This window comes from Varanus komodoensis, unplaced genomic scaffold (assembly GCF_004798865.1).
Source record: "Varanus komodoensis strain SLA01 unplaced genomic scaffold, ASM479886v1 scaffold13_1, whole genome shotgun sequence".
In the NCBI taxonomy this organism is placed as follows: domain Eukaryota; kingdom Metazoa; phylum Chordata; class Lepidosauria; order Squamata; family Varanidae; genus Varanus; species Varanus komodoensis.
Window position 1 is genome coordinate 5611920 of NW_025335408.1, and position 14478 is coordinate 5626397.

General features: G+C 39.9%; 1 protein-coding gene across 1 annotated transcript in view; it reads right to left on the reverse strand.

Moving 5' to 3' along the window:
* The window catches only part of CNTN1 (contactin 1), a 155702-nt gene that overhangs the window by 1827 nt on the left and 139397 nt on the right, over positions 1-14478 (reverse strand). The window contains exons 18-22 of the mRNA XM_044422922.1: positions 8942-9176; positions 4650-4753; positions 4302-4488; positions 3682-3794; positions 1886-2042 (exon numbers count right to left, since the gene is read on the reverse strand). Of these exons, the coding sequence (XP_044278857.1) occupies positions 1886-2042; positions 3682-3794; positions 4302-4488; positions 4650-4753; positions 8942-9176 (796 nt within the window). The remainder of the gene's footprint in view (positions 1-1885; positions 2043-3681; positions 3795-4301; positions 4489-4649; positions 4754-8941; positions 9177-14478) is intronic.

Sequence of the window (14478 nt, forward strand, 5' to 3'; positions counted from 1 at the left end):
TAGTAGTAGTAGTAGTAGTTTATTCCATTTCTATATTGCCCCATAGCTGAAATTCTCTAGGTGGTTTACAACATTCTATAAAAACAAATGGTTAAAATACAATGCAATACCATAAAATCAAAAAAGCATTACAAAATCTAGTACAGTTAAAATATGCAGTAAATAATGGGTAACCCCCTTGAGTCCCTGGGTAGCAAGTATTTTTTAGAAGTCTTGGCACAAAGCCTGGCAGTGAAAAGATGACAAGGTTGGCACCAGGTGGGCCGCACTGGGGAAGCTGTTCCAAAGATGGGGATGTGGGGACACAACAGAGAAACAACCTGTTGTTGCCACCCTCTAAGATATCCTTGGTGTCAGTATGTCTTAGGCTCCAGATAACCCTGGAATGCTCCTCTAGGCAGCAAATGAAAGACTGAATAGAGGCAAAGAGACAGTGTTTCTTTGCCACTCTAACTACCTCTTAAAATTCCCAACTGTATCCACACACCAGGTTTCAACTGCATCCACTGGGTGTATTGGCTGCATCCACTGGGTGTCTTCTTCCATTTGCACTCAGGCAGTCTCCTATGTTGTTTCAGTGTTCTCTGCTGCAGGGAGGAAACTTAGGCGCAATCATGTCATCTGCCTCATGTGCCCCTTTGGTGTCCCTCCCTTTGTGGATGCCTCTGCCAGGGCAGCCCGCCAGTGGCACCACCCAGCAGCAGGCCTGCTTATATGCCCCAGGAGGCTGTTGGATTGCCAGGTCAGGTGGCTCCACTCTGCACTGATGTGCTCAGAGGAGACAGTGAAGATTCCCAGGAAGGCAGCAGCAGGGGATGGGGGAGACAACCTTTAGCAGGCCTTACAGGCTAGGTCTGCTTCCCCACCCAACGCCTCTTCACCAATCCCAGGGGCCAAAGTGTCTAGGCTAGAATCTACCTAATAAACATTATGGCACTTTCCTACCAATACTACATGGATTCAGTAGCATTATGTAACTCAGTTGTGAAGGAAATGAATTCTGCATGTATTCAAAACCACCGTCTTCTATATTATTACATCATGTAAGTTAGGACCAAGGCTGGCATTCGGACACAATTCCAGAGAAAATCCGTGGCTCAAATTAACTGCTTGGTTCAACATGCTCCATGACGTGGTTGGTATCTGAGCACTAGGAACTTGAATTTAAAATAGACCAATATTGCTGGAGCAAAGGAAAGGGAATCAATTGCAAGTGTCACTCACTGGCTGATTAGAGGACATTCAGGGACAGTTTCTAACTCAAGAAGGGACTGGTTTGTGCCACAGGACTCATGGCTTTCATGAGGTTTCTGCCTCCAATTCCCTTTAGCCCCAGCCAGCATACCTAAAGGTTGCAGAATGATGGGCAATCTAGGCCAAAATATCTGGAGAACCACAAGTTGTCCTGCCCTGTATTAAAGGGTCTGATTAAATACATGGCAAAGTTCAGTCCATTTGGTACTTTTCTGATCTCCAAAACAGAGCAGTCATCATATAGTTAACTCACTCATAAATGGAGCTGACTCAGCCCTGGGTACTGTTTCTTACAACAACTGTAGCAACTATATTGTAAGACTTTGTGCTGAATGCCTTTGCTGAAGGCAGATCCATTTAAAAGAAAAAAAATGTCATCCAAATGAATCACAATTGTTTTTGACTTACTATTTGATGGAAAATTAGAAAAAGAACAAAGAACACGATTCTGATGCAGGCTGTTTTGTTTATTGAGGAATGGCTGAATCCTGCTTATGGCAGAAGCAACAGAGCATTTGTTCTGAAATAATTTTATTAGAACGGAGATGGCATATACTCTGCTAAACAGGAACATATACTTTAATATTTCAAATTCAGATATATGTTCAGATATATGTTAAGGTCTACATACCTGGAATTTTTACTTGCGCTACTTCTCCATCTCCCCCTTCGCTGTGTGCTCGAACTTCAACAACATACTGACCCTTAACAGGGGCAGGAACTTCTATATAATGTTTACCAGTCTTAAACAGGGTGCCATTAAACTGGCCATCTGGTCTATAGAGCACCTTTTAGAGACAAGATATAAGATGGTACAAGATTATAATTCAGATATGCAATGTAGCATAATTCCACCATATAATTCAAGTATCACACTGTGGTGGATCCAGACCTGGGCATGTGCAGCCAGGCTGACAGGAGTCAACTACCTCGTTCCTTTTCTCCCAAGCCTTCAATGTGTCTGCCCAAAGATGCTACAGGTTAGGGGACCTTGCTGAGTAGGCTAGGATATGGTGCAGAAAGAGAGACCCACCTCCCAGATTGGTGGAGGTACCTTCCATAAGTAGAGACATGTACAAAGCCAGTTCCTTCCAACCCATTTCATTCTAAAAAAAATCTTTATTGAAACAACTAAAGAATGAAGTTAAACAAATCAACAAAACCATGATTAAGTGCTTTGTTCTAAAGAGAATGCTATGGTAATTCAAATAGATTTCCAGTTTCAACCAACTGTGTCTTGAAGTCTAACCATGTCTATCTCTAGGTGGCTAAAGCCTGAATTTTTCAGATTACTTGATGCTAAATGAGGTTGGTTTTACTTTTTTCTAGTTATATTATTTTCAAAAACTAAAATTCCTCCCTCTTCCCCCCAGCTGCTAATTGACACATACCAAGCACAGCTAGTCCAACAACTCCAACATTCATATTATGAAGACCAGGAGAAATAATTATGAATGTTATTGTAAGCCAGCATGATTTTTCTCTCCATGGGAATTTTAAAAATAAATCCAATAATAAATGGTTGAATTCATTTTCTATAACTCAGCAAGAGTAGTTTGGCAAATGACCCTCAGCATAAAGGAAAAGCGGCATTTAAGCTTTCCCTTATTTAAAGTGGTGTATGCTGGAAGCTCTAATCTAACACATCAGGCAGACATTTTGTTAGAACTGCCCTAGCAGGACACCAGTCCTTTGCTTTCTTCTCATTGTCACTGCTTTTGTCATTGCTTAATGAATAGAAACTATTTTCAGAACTTAGCAAGTTCTCCACTCCTGACCTGCATATCCACTGATTCATAAGCACTGCAATGCTAAGAAGGGACCAAAGCCTATTCTCTTACTCCTGCCAACTCCACAGATCATCCCTCTTTTTGTGCTCCATGGACCAAAGCTGCTAATGTTCACTTTCTCCTGGCAAAGGGAGAAAAAGTGTCCTAAAGAGCTCCAGCCATCATCAAGTGCTCTGACCTCCAGAAGAACAAAGTTTTCAGTCTCTTCTCTTAGCCACTGAAAAGAAGTCAGCAAAGATTCCACTCATGCTTTAGTAGTGAGTGTATGAATCAGCTCCCAGCATAACAGATAACAGTTCTGATGAGCTTGAATGAGAGGAGGGAGAACTATGGGTTGGGGATGTATACCTCTGTGCCACACAATTGTTTTGTTATCCTGCTCTGCTCAGATAAAAAAGTGTAGAATTTAACTGATAGTATCAGTAGCAGTGAATCTCAAAGGCAGTTTCACAGGGTTAATTAAAGAATTCATGACTGATAGTAGCTGTATACACTCTGGGTGGTTCTTCCTCACAAGAGGTCCATTCGCAACCTGCTTTTAAGTGATTCATTACTTGATTCACTAATGGAAATGCCACAAGGCATTGTATTAACCAAATTACAAAATAATGCCAATGAATTTTAGTATAGATCTTACTTTATATCCTTTGACAGTGGATTCATTGGACTGTGACCTGACATGGTCCCATGTGATGATGTACTTTGAGCCGGACCTTACAGAACTGATAATTCTTGGCCGCTGCCTTGGAGCTGAAAAAGATCATATACCCTTCAATCCAACTGGAACAGTCAGGTCCTTATTACTGTGCAGCTCTGGCACACGCCACGCTCTGCCCCTTCCTGCCTCTTCCCAAGCCTACCCCCCACCCCTTATCTCCCTTGCACATAAACACAGTTCTTTTTAAAGTTATTTATTGTCCTTTCTTCTTTTTTTGGAAGTGTTAATGTCTCTTTTATTATTTCATAACATAAATCAATGTATTCAGTCTTGATATCAATTAAAGAAAGTGATATATATTTGATATTTGTTTGTGGGGAGGGAAAAACAAATTATTAGAAGGGTATATTTCCTTCTTTAAAGAACTCTTAAAGAATTATTCAATTATGTCCACATAATAAATAAGAGTATATGATAAAACTAATAATTTATGGAGCACAGATAAGTCCTACTTTGCGCAGACCCACTCAAATGAACTACAGTAGATCAACATTGGATATAATGAACCAGGCCATCAGCAAATAAACTATTTTACTTACGTGCTTTTTCTGTAATGAAAACCAAACGAGAACTGGGAGGTCCAATGCCTGCTGTGTTGAAAGCTGCCACATCTACATAGTATTGTGTGTCAGGCTTCAGGTTTTCCAGCCTTACAGAAAATTTATCACTACCTACTTGTACTCTGTTTGCAGTTAGTTCTGCTTCATGAGTACGCCAGTAACGGATCTGTAAACACAAAGAAATGTAGCTATGCAGGGCAAGACGAAACAGATTTCAAATAATGGCGCATTACTTAATCATGCACTGGGTTTCAAATAATGATGCACAGGTGGCACTATTTGTTGGGTATATGTTAATAAATGACAGTGCAATTTTTTTACACTCACCTCATACCCAGTAACAGCTGGATTTAAAATATGCTGCCAAGAAACAGAGGCTTCTGTGGATGATCGGACTTTGACATTCACAGTTTTAGGTCTTTCAGTAGGAGCTGGAAGAATGAATATGAGTAATATAAGTCACTTTGAATATTCTGACTGAGGCATGATACAAGTAATTCATTAATGTGCAATTATTTAATTTGTTTTTACATTTGTAGCACAAGATGCTTACTGATTTAAAAAGATTATGGGTGGAATTGCCATTAATACAGTTCTTTTCACAAGCTGCAATGTATTAAGAATTGTTACTAAAACTGAATTCAGGAGCTGTAATTAAAAACAGTATCTCCTTAGAGATTTGTGAATTTGCTGTACTTTAGCATGGTATCTCCTAAAAGTTCTTATGGAGTACTGATCTAGGATTATTAACGTAGCTGAAATGTCCTGGTCATGTGTGCATTGCTACTAGATACACACCAGGGATACGGAACATAAATGAACAACAGGGCTCCAACAAAAGGATCAATACAGCCTTTATACCAAGCGGGCAGAACCTCAGGCTTGGAGACCAAATCTGGCGCTCCTCAAAGGCCACAGGCTTCCTCTGGCTACACCTCTCTCTAGAACCTCTGAATTGGTAGTTACCTGGCTTTTGAACTGTTTGTTTTTCTGCTCTAAAATGTTGAAATGACACTTCTATGGCTTAATTGAAATTGAAGGCAGAGGAAAAGGAAGAGCAAATATGAACTGGATTGATTCCATAAAGGAAGTTGCAACCTTGAGTGTACAACAGCTGAGTAGGGCTCTCAAGGTCAGGACGTTTTGGAGGGCCTTCATTCAGAGCTGCCAGAAGGTGGAGGCAACTTGGTAGCAAGTTGCAACGTGAACAGGAGCAGCAATGAAGGCTTAGTTTCTGGCAGGAAAATGTTTAAGCTAAAGCATGCTGATTTTTGTTCTCCATTTCTTTTGCCTTCAATCCTGCCTCACCATCTAGGGGTTTTCTGAAATGCTGTTCATCCTTGGGCTGGAAGAGTTCTCCACCCTTGATTACACGAACGGCTTCATAGGTTATGTTGGTTCTGTCACTTTTTAGTTATAATTTTCTTCATTACAGCGATTCAACAGGAGTGATTAAAGATTTAAGTGATTTAACAGGAATGATTTAAGGTGACGGAGTTGGAGCTAACTTCATATAAATGGTGCTCCCCACCCACCCAAACCTCCTGCATCCCTTTAAACACATCCTTTCTCAGGAGGGTCCACCAACCATCTGGACCAGAGAGATAAGTCAGGACTGCAGATACTGGACAGAAAATTTGTTCCACCAGTGGCTTCTTTTTTGTTGCTGATGCAATGACTCCATTGTGTCCAATTCATGAAATTTTACAAAGCAGAGAAGTATATAAAAGGCTTGCAGGATACATAAACCTGCAATGTAACTTTTACAGAAGTTTTTCATTAATACAGTTTTAAAAATCCAAGGTGCCATGGGGCTTTTGGTGTAAAGCAACAACAAAAGACAGGCTCCTGTGCAATATATATTAATTAAATATCAATTCAGTGTTAAATACATACTTTCTTTTTTAGCACATGAGTGTATACATCTGAACATCCAAGCTATGATTCTTGTTGGATATGCCTGTCCACAAACATAGAAAGTGTTCTCTGTTGTAATGCTGTGCATACAGAATAGATAGTTTTGCAAGTATGGCTCTAGCTGCTCAATGCTTCACTACAAATGTAATAAATAAAGGTATTTATTTTAGATTTATGTAAGATGCCTTGTGCTTTACTTAAGCTTAAGTAAAAGTTAAGTTTGTGAGCATAAGGTACCTAAGGCAGTCCAGTTCCTAGAAAATATTCTATTTGTCAGGCAAAGATCAATGCTTTTCTGAAAATGTTTAGTAACAAGTTACAACAGACAAGCTCAGGAAACCTTTTGTATACTTAATCTTCTAACTGGGCATGCACTCAACTATGTATCAAAACCATCAGTGTTCAAGACTAAACAGTTATATCTTTGAAGAACAGTATCAAAGAGAACCAAATCATCCTGTATGGAACACTGTTTTTTTAATAGCTTTCAGTAACTGCCAACACTTCAAATTTATAAATGCAATTTATCTACAAATGGCAAGGTATGTCCTTATTACAAAATTAAAGAAAATGAGTTTTCATTTAGCAATTATAATTAGCACATGGTGGCCTGATTGAAGCTTTTAGGGCAGATTAGTTTTGCTTTGGTAGCCCTTTCACACAAGAAATAATAATATTTTGGGCTCAGGTTCACCTCAGCTACCACAAATTTCTATGTATGATATGAATCAGCATATAAGACAACTTGTGTATAATATTTTGGGCTGTTTTTCATATTTGTCATATGTTAGGTGAGTAGGACAACCCTTGAGCAATAACTCCCATATATTCCAGAACTGTCAACTGGCTTCAATAGATATTTGTAAGCTGGAAGCTTCTAGACTCTCGTGACAGGATGTGTGAAACAAACAACCAGGAAGTATGCTTCAGAAAAATACTAGTTTACTAGTATGGGATATGTTTCATAGTCACACAATGGATGCTACAAAAACTGCATTGGCAGAAAATAACCTACAAAATGAAGCTGAAAATGTAATCAATGATCTCAGTTCGAAAGACTAAGTAAATTATCCTGTACTTTGGTATCCTGTACTTTGGTCACTTTGGTATCAATATATACCAGTAAGATTTTTTTGTGATTATTAATAAAATGAGCTTGTAAATACAATTGTCTTTATTATCTATCTGGATTTTTAAAATTAATGACTATAATATGACCAAAAAAAAATATATATCACCCTGTGTATAAGACAAACCCCAATTTTTGCTTTGCTATTTTTGGTTTCAAGAGTCATCTTATACACCAATATATATGGTATATTCACAGGATATAATGATAAAAATCTGTTTAAAAATAAAAAGATACCTAGTACTATAAGCTGCAGTTGTGGATAGCATTGCTCTAACCTTTCCAATGATGTTTTTGCACAATTCACTTCATTTCTAGGGCAGTGGTAGATCCTTTCTCGGATGTTAATAATGCAACACTGTTGAGTTAAAAACTGTAAACTTCTATTACAAATAGAATTGCTTGAGCCTGAGGTCCTTTCATGCTGCAGCTTCTTTTCATGCTACCATGAAAAATCATACAGTAATGTAATCATACACTTGGAAGAGGCCTAGCAGGCAATCAGGTCCAACCTCCTGCTCAGTGCAGGACTCAAGTCACCCACCCAGATTTCAACCCTGCTTAGCTTCCAAGATTAGGCAGAATCAGGCACTTTAGGCATCCCCAGTCACAGGGATTATTCCTACAAGATTGTCACCACAGGAGTATTTTGTGCTTCAGAGCTCTGAAAAGTCTGTCCCTTGCATTTGTGGATGTCTTGTCATGCTCAGCAAAGCAAACCTTGGAAAGCAATCCACGAGGAAATCCATGAAGACTGGAAGAATGTGGCTTGCACAAATGTCAACCTCCTTCGTCATGTTCAGCTGCACCAACAAAAGCTGCTGAGTGTGGCGTGGAAGAAGGATGGTGTTTGCTCAGCATTAGCACAGGGCTAAATTCCTGGTGTGTGCTATGTGGACTCTGGGTGTGCTCACCAGGAACTCGGACTCACGGATGTGTCAAAGTGGACCATGGTCCAGGGAGCTGAACCCAGGGAATCCAATGAATTCCCCTCCTCAAACTGTTTCATCACACATTCCTGATTGACAGCATACTTCAGATCATGCAGTGTTGGCACATACCAAATAGTTAAACTATGGAATTCACTACCATAAGATCTAGTAATGGCCATCACTTTATAGACAGCTTTCAAGTGACATTAAACATATTCCTTCAGGATAAAGATATAAATGGCTATTAGCCATGACATTTCTACCAACTGCCACACATGTGAATTATTATCCATTGTCTGACAGGTTTGTCAAAGTGACAGGAAGAACTCCTGTTAAGATCTCCATTCTTAAGGCTCAGTGCGAACTATGGCACCTCCCAGAGAGTCATAGGCCATTTTTCTGTTTAAGGCTAAATAGTTTTGCTCCTGAATTCAGTCTGAATCAATGCCAGCAGTAGATGTGTTAAGGTGACTAGTCTGCTTGAACTTGCAATGTTTTATGAATGGACATTGAGCCAGGATCTTATGATTGCTCCTGGGTGACTTGTTACATTGCTCACACAAGTAGACCACTTACATGTGCAGTCTTTTACTAGAAGGTGGCAGTCAGTCTATTAGAAAATACTCTTGACTTCTACTTACCATCTTGTGCTGAATAGATGATGGCAGTGAGGCTAAATGGTCCTTCTCCTTTGTTATTGAATGCACGTACTTTTACTTGGTACCTTGATGAAGGGGGCATTGATTCATCCTTATGAACATAGCGACCAGCTTCAGGTTGAGGAACCGTAACTCGCTTCCAATTGTTGTCATCGTAGGACTTGAAAGCCACTACATATCCAAAATTATTTCCAAAGTGGTACTCTCTTGACAAAGGCTACAAGACAAAAGATATGAAAACTATGTTTTGGTTTTATGCAAGTGGACATGAGTAATAAAACTTTGATGTGCGTCCCCCATTCCCTAGCAGGAATGGGACTCGAGGCAGCCCAGGACAAGAGGCTTGTAAGTCAGAGTTTATGGGAAGCTGGAAAGTATCAGGAGGGAAAAAAGGGACATATTTTTCTTTCTTACTCTGTAGGAACGTTTCATAGCATATGAGAAAGAGATGGGAGTTTTTAACATCAAGGTCAACCAATGAAATAACCTTCATAAAACTCTTTCAACAATACCTTCTTCTGCTTGCTTCACATGTTGCGGTGTGGTGTAATGGCTAAGAGTGCTGCACTGGAACAGAAGAATTCAACCAGGAAGCTGACTGGGTGACTTTGGGACAGTCACAGACTCTTAACCTAAACTACTGCACAGGGTTGTATTGTGAGAATAAAATGGAGAGGAAGAATAGGAGGAACATGTGGGCTGACTTGGTTCCTTGTAAAAGGAAGAATGACAGGGTAAAAATGTAATGAAATGATAATGCTGCCTGCTTAAGATGCAATCTGTGCATGGAAACCGATTTTGCATAGAAAGAGATCTTTATGTGTACATAGCTGCAAAAGCACATGCAAGGTACTGCAGTATGTGGGCAGGAACACCTTGTACCAGGAATTTAGCTTGCATAAATGGTTCTGCCATTCATTTGGAGAGATTGCTACACTAAGTACTGAAAATGTCTTCTATACTTTTCATGTAACAATGCAAATACCTATGTTTGGAATTACCATTGGAATTACCATTAAAGAACACAAATGACTGGACTGGACTGTGGGGTTGTGACTTGAAAGACAACAAAAATGCAGGATGCATTAAAAGGTTAAAAAAAATCCTAAAAGCATTTGTACAGCTGAGCTCTAGGTGAGGAACTGAGAACAATGTGGTGATTTGTTATTTGCAGATCATAATCCCAAGGCTACTTTCCTTCCTCCCCAGCTAAATGGAAAGAATAGCACTGAGGGTGCAATCCAGATAGGATGCTCAGAACCCTCTAAACTGGGAGGTTTGCAGTCATCTTGTGCAGGACAAAGGTCTCTTTTGTGCTCTTCATGCTCTGAAAAGCACTTAGCCTATTTCAGGTAAATGTGGTGCCCCAGGACAGGCAGACAGGAGATCGTGGCATAGCTAGGATGCATTGTATCCTGGCAGTGGCTGTCTCCCTCCTTCCTTACCACATTCACCAGCCCCCAGACCTGGCAATCTCAGAGATGAAGCAGGGGCAGCTCCTGCCAGGGCAGCTGTGATGAGGAGGAAGGGAATCAGAGTTGTGATCCTCAGCTACGAGCTCAGAGAAATTTTCCAACCTTGCAGCTGAGGCTCTGAGCAAGCCTCTGGCCACCTAGATGCTTTCCAGTAGCCATTAGGATTGCTCTGTAAGTGAGGCTGCATGACATAAAATGCAAACAGAATATTAGCAATTGCAGCCAGGAATATTAGCCTTAAATATATCAATATGCTAGTCAGTTAGGGTCACTTTTACAAAAAAAAAAAGTTTTCTGGCATTTCTACAACTCTGCTTTGTCTACTTATTCTTCTAAAGTCCTTTTAGAGAGAGGCAAAAACATGCATGACTGCTACAGAAACATTTCAGAGAGCAGAAAAATCAAAGCCTGTATCTGTTGCTGTTCTTGTTTTAAATCGGGTGGTACATAAAAGAGACAGTTTTAAAAATGAAAATAATGCCACCTATCAGTTCCAATGTCAGTCTAGTTCTCTGAGGACACACAAAATGCTTTCTGCATTAAGAAAAATGGTAAGAAATCGTACAGTGGAAGGAACTTCATATCCCCATCATTCTATTTTCAAAACAAGATATGGAAGTAGTTTAAGTTCCTGAAAGTCTCACCCTTAGGGGCTTAGTGAAATACAGTAAATCCTGTAGGTGTGCCAGCCTGCATTACATCCTGTTCTCATGGAATAATTATTGGAATCTCAAATGCAAACTTTGTGCATTAGAAAAAATCAACCAATTTATTTACACTGAACCAGGCTGACAGTGAACATAAAATACTTTCACATCCTCAACATACACGTTTAAGGATATGTTGGGAATTACTTATAAGGAAATATATTAAATCCTAACCACCCAATTGTGTTCATGGGAAGAGGGAGAGATGGGAAAGCTTCCTCTAAGCTGAAAACATAAGTGGCATATAGACATGTTTGGGCCCAACAAGACATGGTTCTTTCTGACCTCACATTAGTTACTATCCACTGGTTATGGTTTTAAAAATACAGTCATAATTGGAAATTATCCAACTCTTTGCAGTCCCTACACAACAAAGAATAGGGCTCTTTTCCTGCAGCCTAAGATATGTCAGATTTTTTTCTAGCTCTTGGAAGTCAAAGATTCTCAAGAGCAGTGAGATTTTCACTGATTCTGAATTCTCTGTTAAAAACCCATGGATAGGTTCCCCAATCATCTCTCTGCAGCAGCTTTTCAAGGACACAAAGGGAAGGGAAGAAGCTGGCAAAATAATCTCCTTATTTTTGTCCAGCAGGAGCTTTTAAGAGAATTAAATTCATCCTCAGAATGAATAGAGTTCTTTTATTTGTGGAATGTGATTTCTGGATCCAACCCAAAGTATGTTTAAATGTATTGCACACATTGATCAAAAATATAAAAAGCAAATTTACAGAATGTTTACATGAACTTTTATTTATGTCTGAGTAGCATCTTTCTCTAGCTTATCTGGGCATGAGACAATATTGCGGTGGAGAGGCTAAGATCAAACAAGCAGGCCATATTAGGCAATGCGTGCGGCTCGTGCACAGCCCATCCTCACCTCTTTAGATTTTCTGGTTGTGCAGAGAGATCAGGTCCTACAAAAACAAGCAGTAGATTGGTCCACTGCCTTGACGAGTTTCCCTCTTGCACTCTGTAGAGCCTTTCTTGCTGATTTGTCCTTCACGGGCAGCCGCAACAGTGTTTCCAACACTTCCCCCCAATCTCTCCCATGACATTCCTTGCTTCTAGGCATGCAGGGATTGGAAGGGGTTCTGCATGCACAGGTGGCAGCACCCCTTGGGATTTTGCTGCACTTTACTTGGGGCTAACAGGGAACACAAGCTGGCTGGAGAGCACTGGCCTGCTGGGCTCTGTTTCTTCTGTTAGGTGTTAGCCTCCTTACTGATAAATACATATCTGAAACAAGGAAACTCCTTTTCCTTGGCAGGGGGTGGTATGTCTCTCTCACCTGGCACTAGTCTTATGTGTGGTTCAGTTGGGTTTCTGTTTCTGCAGGAGGCAGCATGGCCTATTAGTCACTTCTGTTCCTGTTCAGTTTACATCTGACTGACACTGAACTGCAGTTTTAGGGTAGTGCATTGGCTGGTCAGTATGGCAACAATTCTTACAGCTATTTGGATATGTGAGCTTCCTGGAAGTATAATGCAAGTTCAATTGAACACCTCTGGAATTTGGGTTTTGGGGCACTTTTAGGGACCAGTGCAGCACAGAGAGCTACTCAACAGGTGACATTTTTAAAGATCTCACCTTGTGCCCATGTTCCTAAATTATGGTGCGCCTCATCTGTGCTTTGATCAGTTATTAAATGCACACACCTTTGGAAGGATGCTTTCACTACTGTTTATGTGAATAGTACACTGACTCCCTATACACCAAGGGCCATTTGCCTGGCTACAGCATTTATGCTACTCTGCCTCCATTTAATCTGTGGTTCCACACCCAACATATTCTGACAGTTTGGATAAAGGCATCTACCTATGCATTGTTGCATAACTAGTTATAGCATATGCAGGAATCAGCGCAAGGGTTGTGGATTATCCAGAGAATCTATAGATGATTGATGGATTTTATAGGTACTTAGAACCAGAGCTTCTTGTCAGACAGGCAGGGGATTCTGGTACTTCAGGTTGTTTCCACATCATTTATAAATAGAATGGTTGGTCAGTTAGGACTGTGAAGAGTAAGCTAGCCTTCATGGCTTTCTGGTTCAAAACAGTAGCTGTATTGGTTGACATGTAGAATCTTACAGTGTGGAGGGCATGGCCAAGTTGATCAAAACTATTTTTCCAGAATTATTGTTTCAGGTGTTGAGTAAGTGGCCATTTTTTGACATTTTTTTATTAAGTGGCTTTGCTTCACACAGCTATACAAATAACCTTTTCCCAGAGCTTTTCTGACAAGTTATCCAGATCTTTGTTGAGAAATAGCTAAGAAATTGCAACAAAAACACGTGCTGGCTGTGTCAACCACATTTAGCACCACTTGTACTGATAATAATGAATTTTCCATAGATTTCATTTTTTGGCTGCAAAAACTGGTTGTTTTCCAACTACTTTTTTTGGACAAAATACAGCATGTCCACAAGAGGCTATTGAAGCAATAGTCACTTTAGACAAGAGAAAGATGAGAATGGAGCATGGTACAGACAGAATAACTTATTTCCCTTAACACGGAGTGTACTTTCAAAGAGCATTAACCATTCAAAGGCAGTATGCAGGGCTAATGTGAGACACACTGTCCACACCTCCATAAAATTCCATGAAAGATGCAGGGAGTCAATATGATAAAAGCATCATTTGGATGTGACTTAGTACTCTGTGTGTGGCTTAAAGCCTTCCAATGTTGGACCATAAATAACACAGGGTTATTACTTTAAACAGCAGATGATTGGGATAGTTGAAATGACTATGAACAGGCATTCTCTTAAAAAAATGCTTGAATCTGCCCTGGAGACAAGATGGACAACTCATCTGAAGCAAACCAGCATTTCTCTCACATTCGTCTTCTTTTTCAGAGTTTAGCCTTTCAAATTGTATAGGTCACATCATCAGGGAAAGGATGTGCCAGCATTTGGAAACCCTTGCATAACAGAGCTGAGTAAATAATCTCTTAAAACTTTTTTGAGTATTTCCAAAGAAATTCACTTTCTATTTAATAAGTGACAATCTTAAGAATAATTTCATATTTCTGTTATGTTTATGCTAGTCTTTATTTTGTTTTGTATTTTTTCTATGTAATTGTATATGTTGGGTAAATAAAAATAGGAACATGCTTGTGTAGAATAATCTACCCACAGTCTTCTTCATGCAATGTGTGAAGGCTTAAAGTAGCTACTGGAAGCTACTGGAAGACAGACTATCTCCACCCTGCAAAGCTCCATACTGGGGATGCATCGCTAGCCCGACCACTTCTCAGCTGTCCAATTCTGAACAGCTGAGTCAGTGGGTAGTCCTGCTCATGATTGCTTGACATGAGCTGAACTGTCTATACAGTCGAG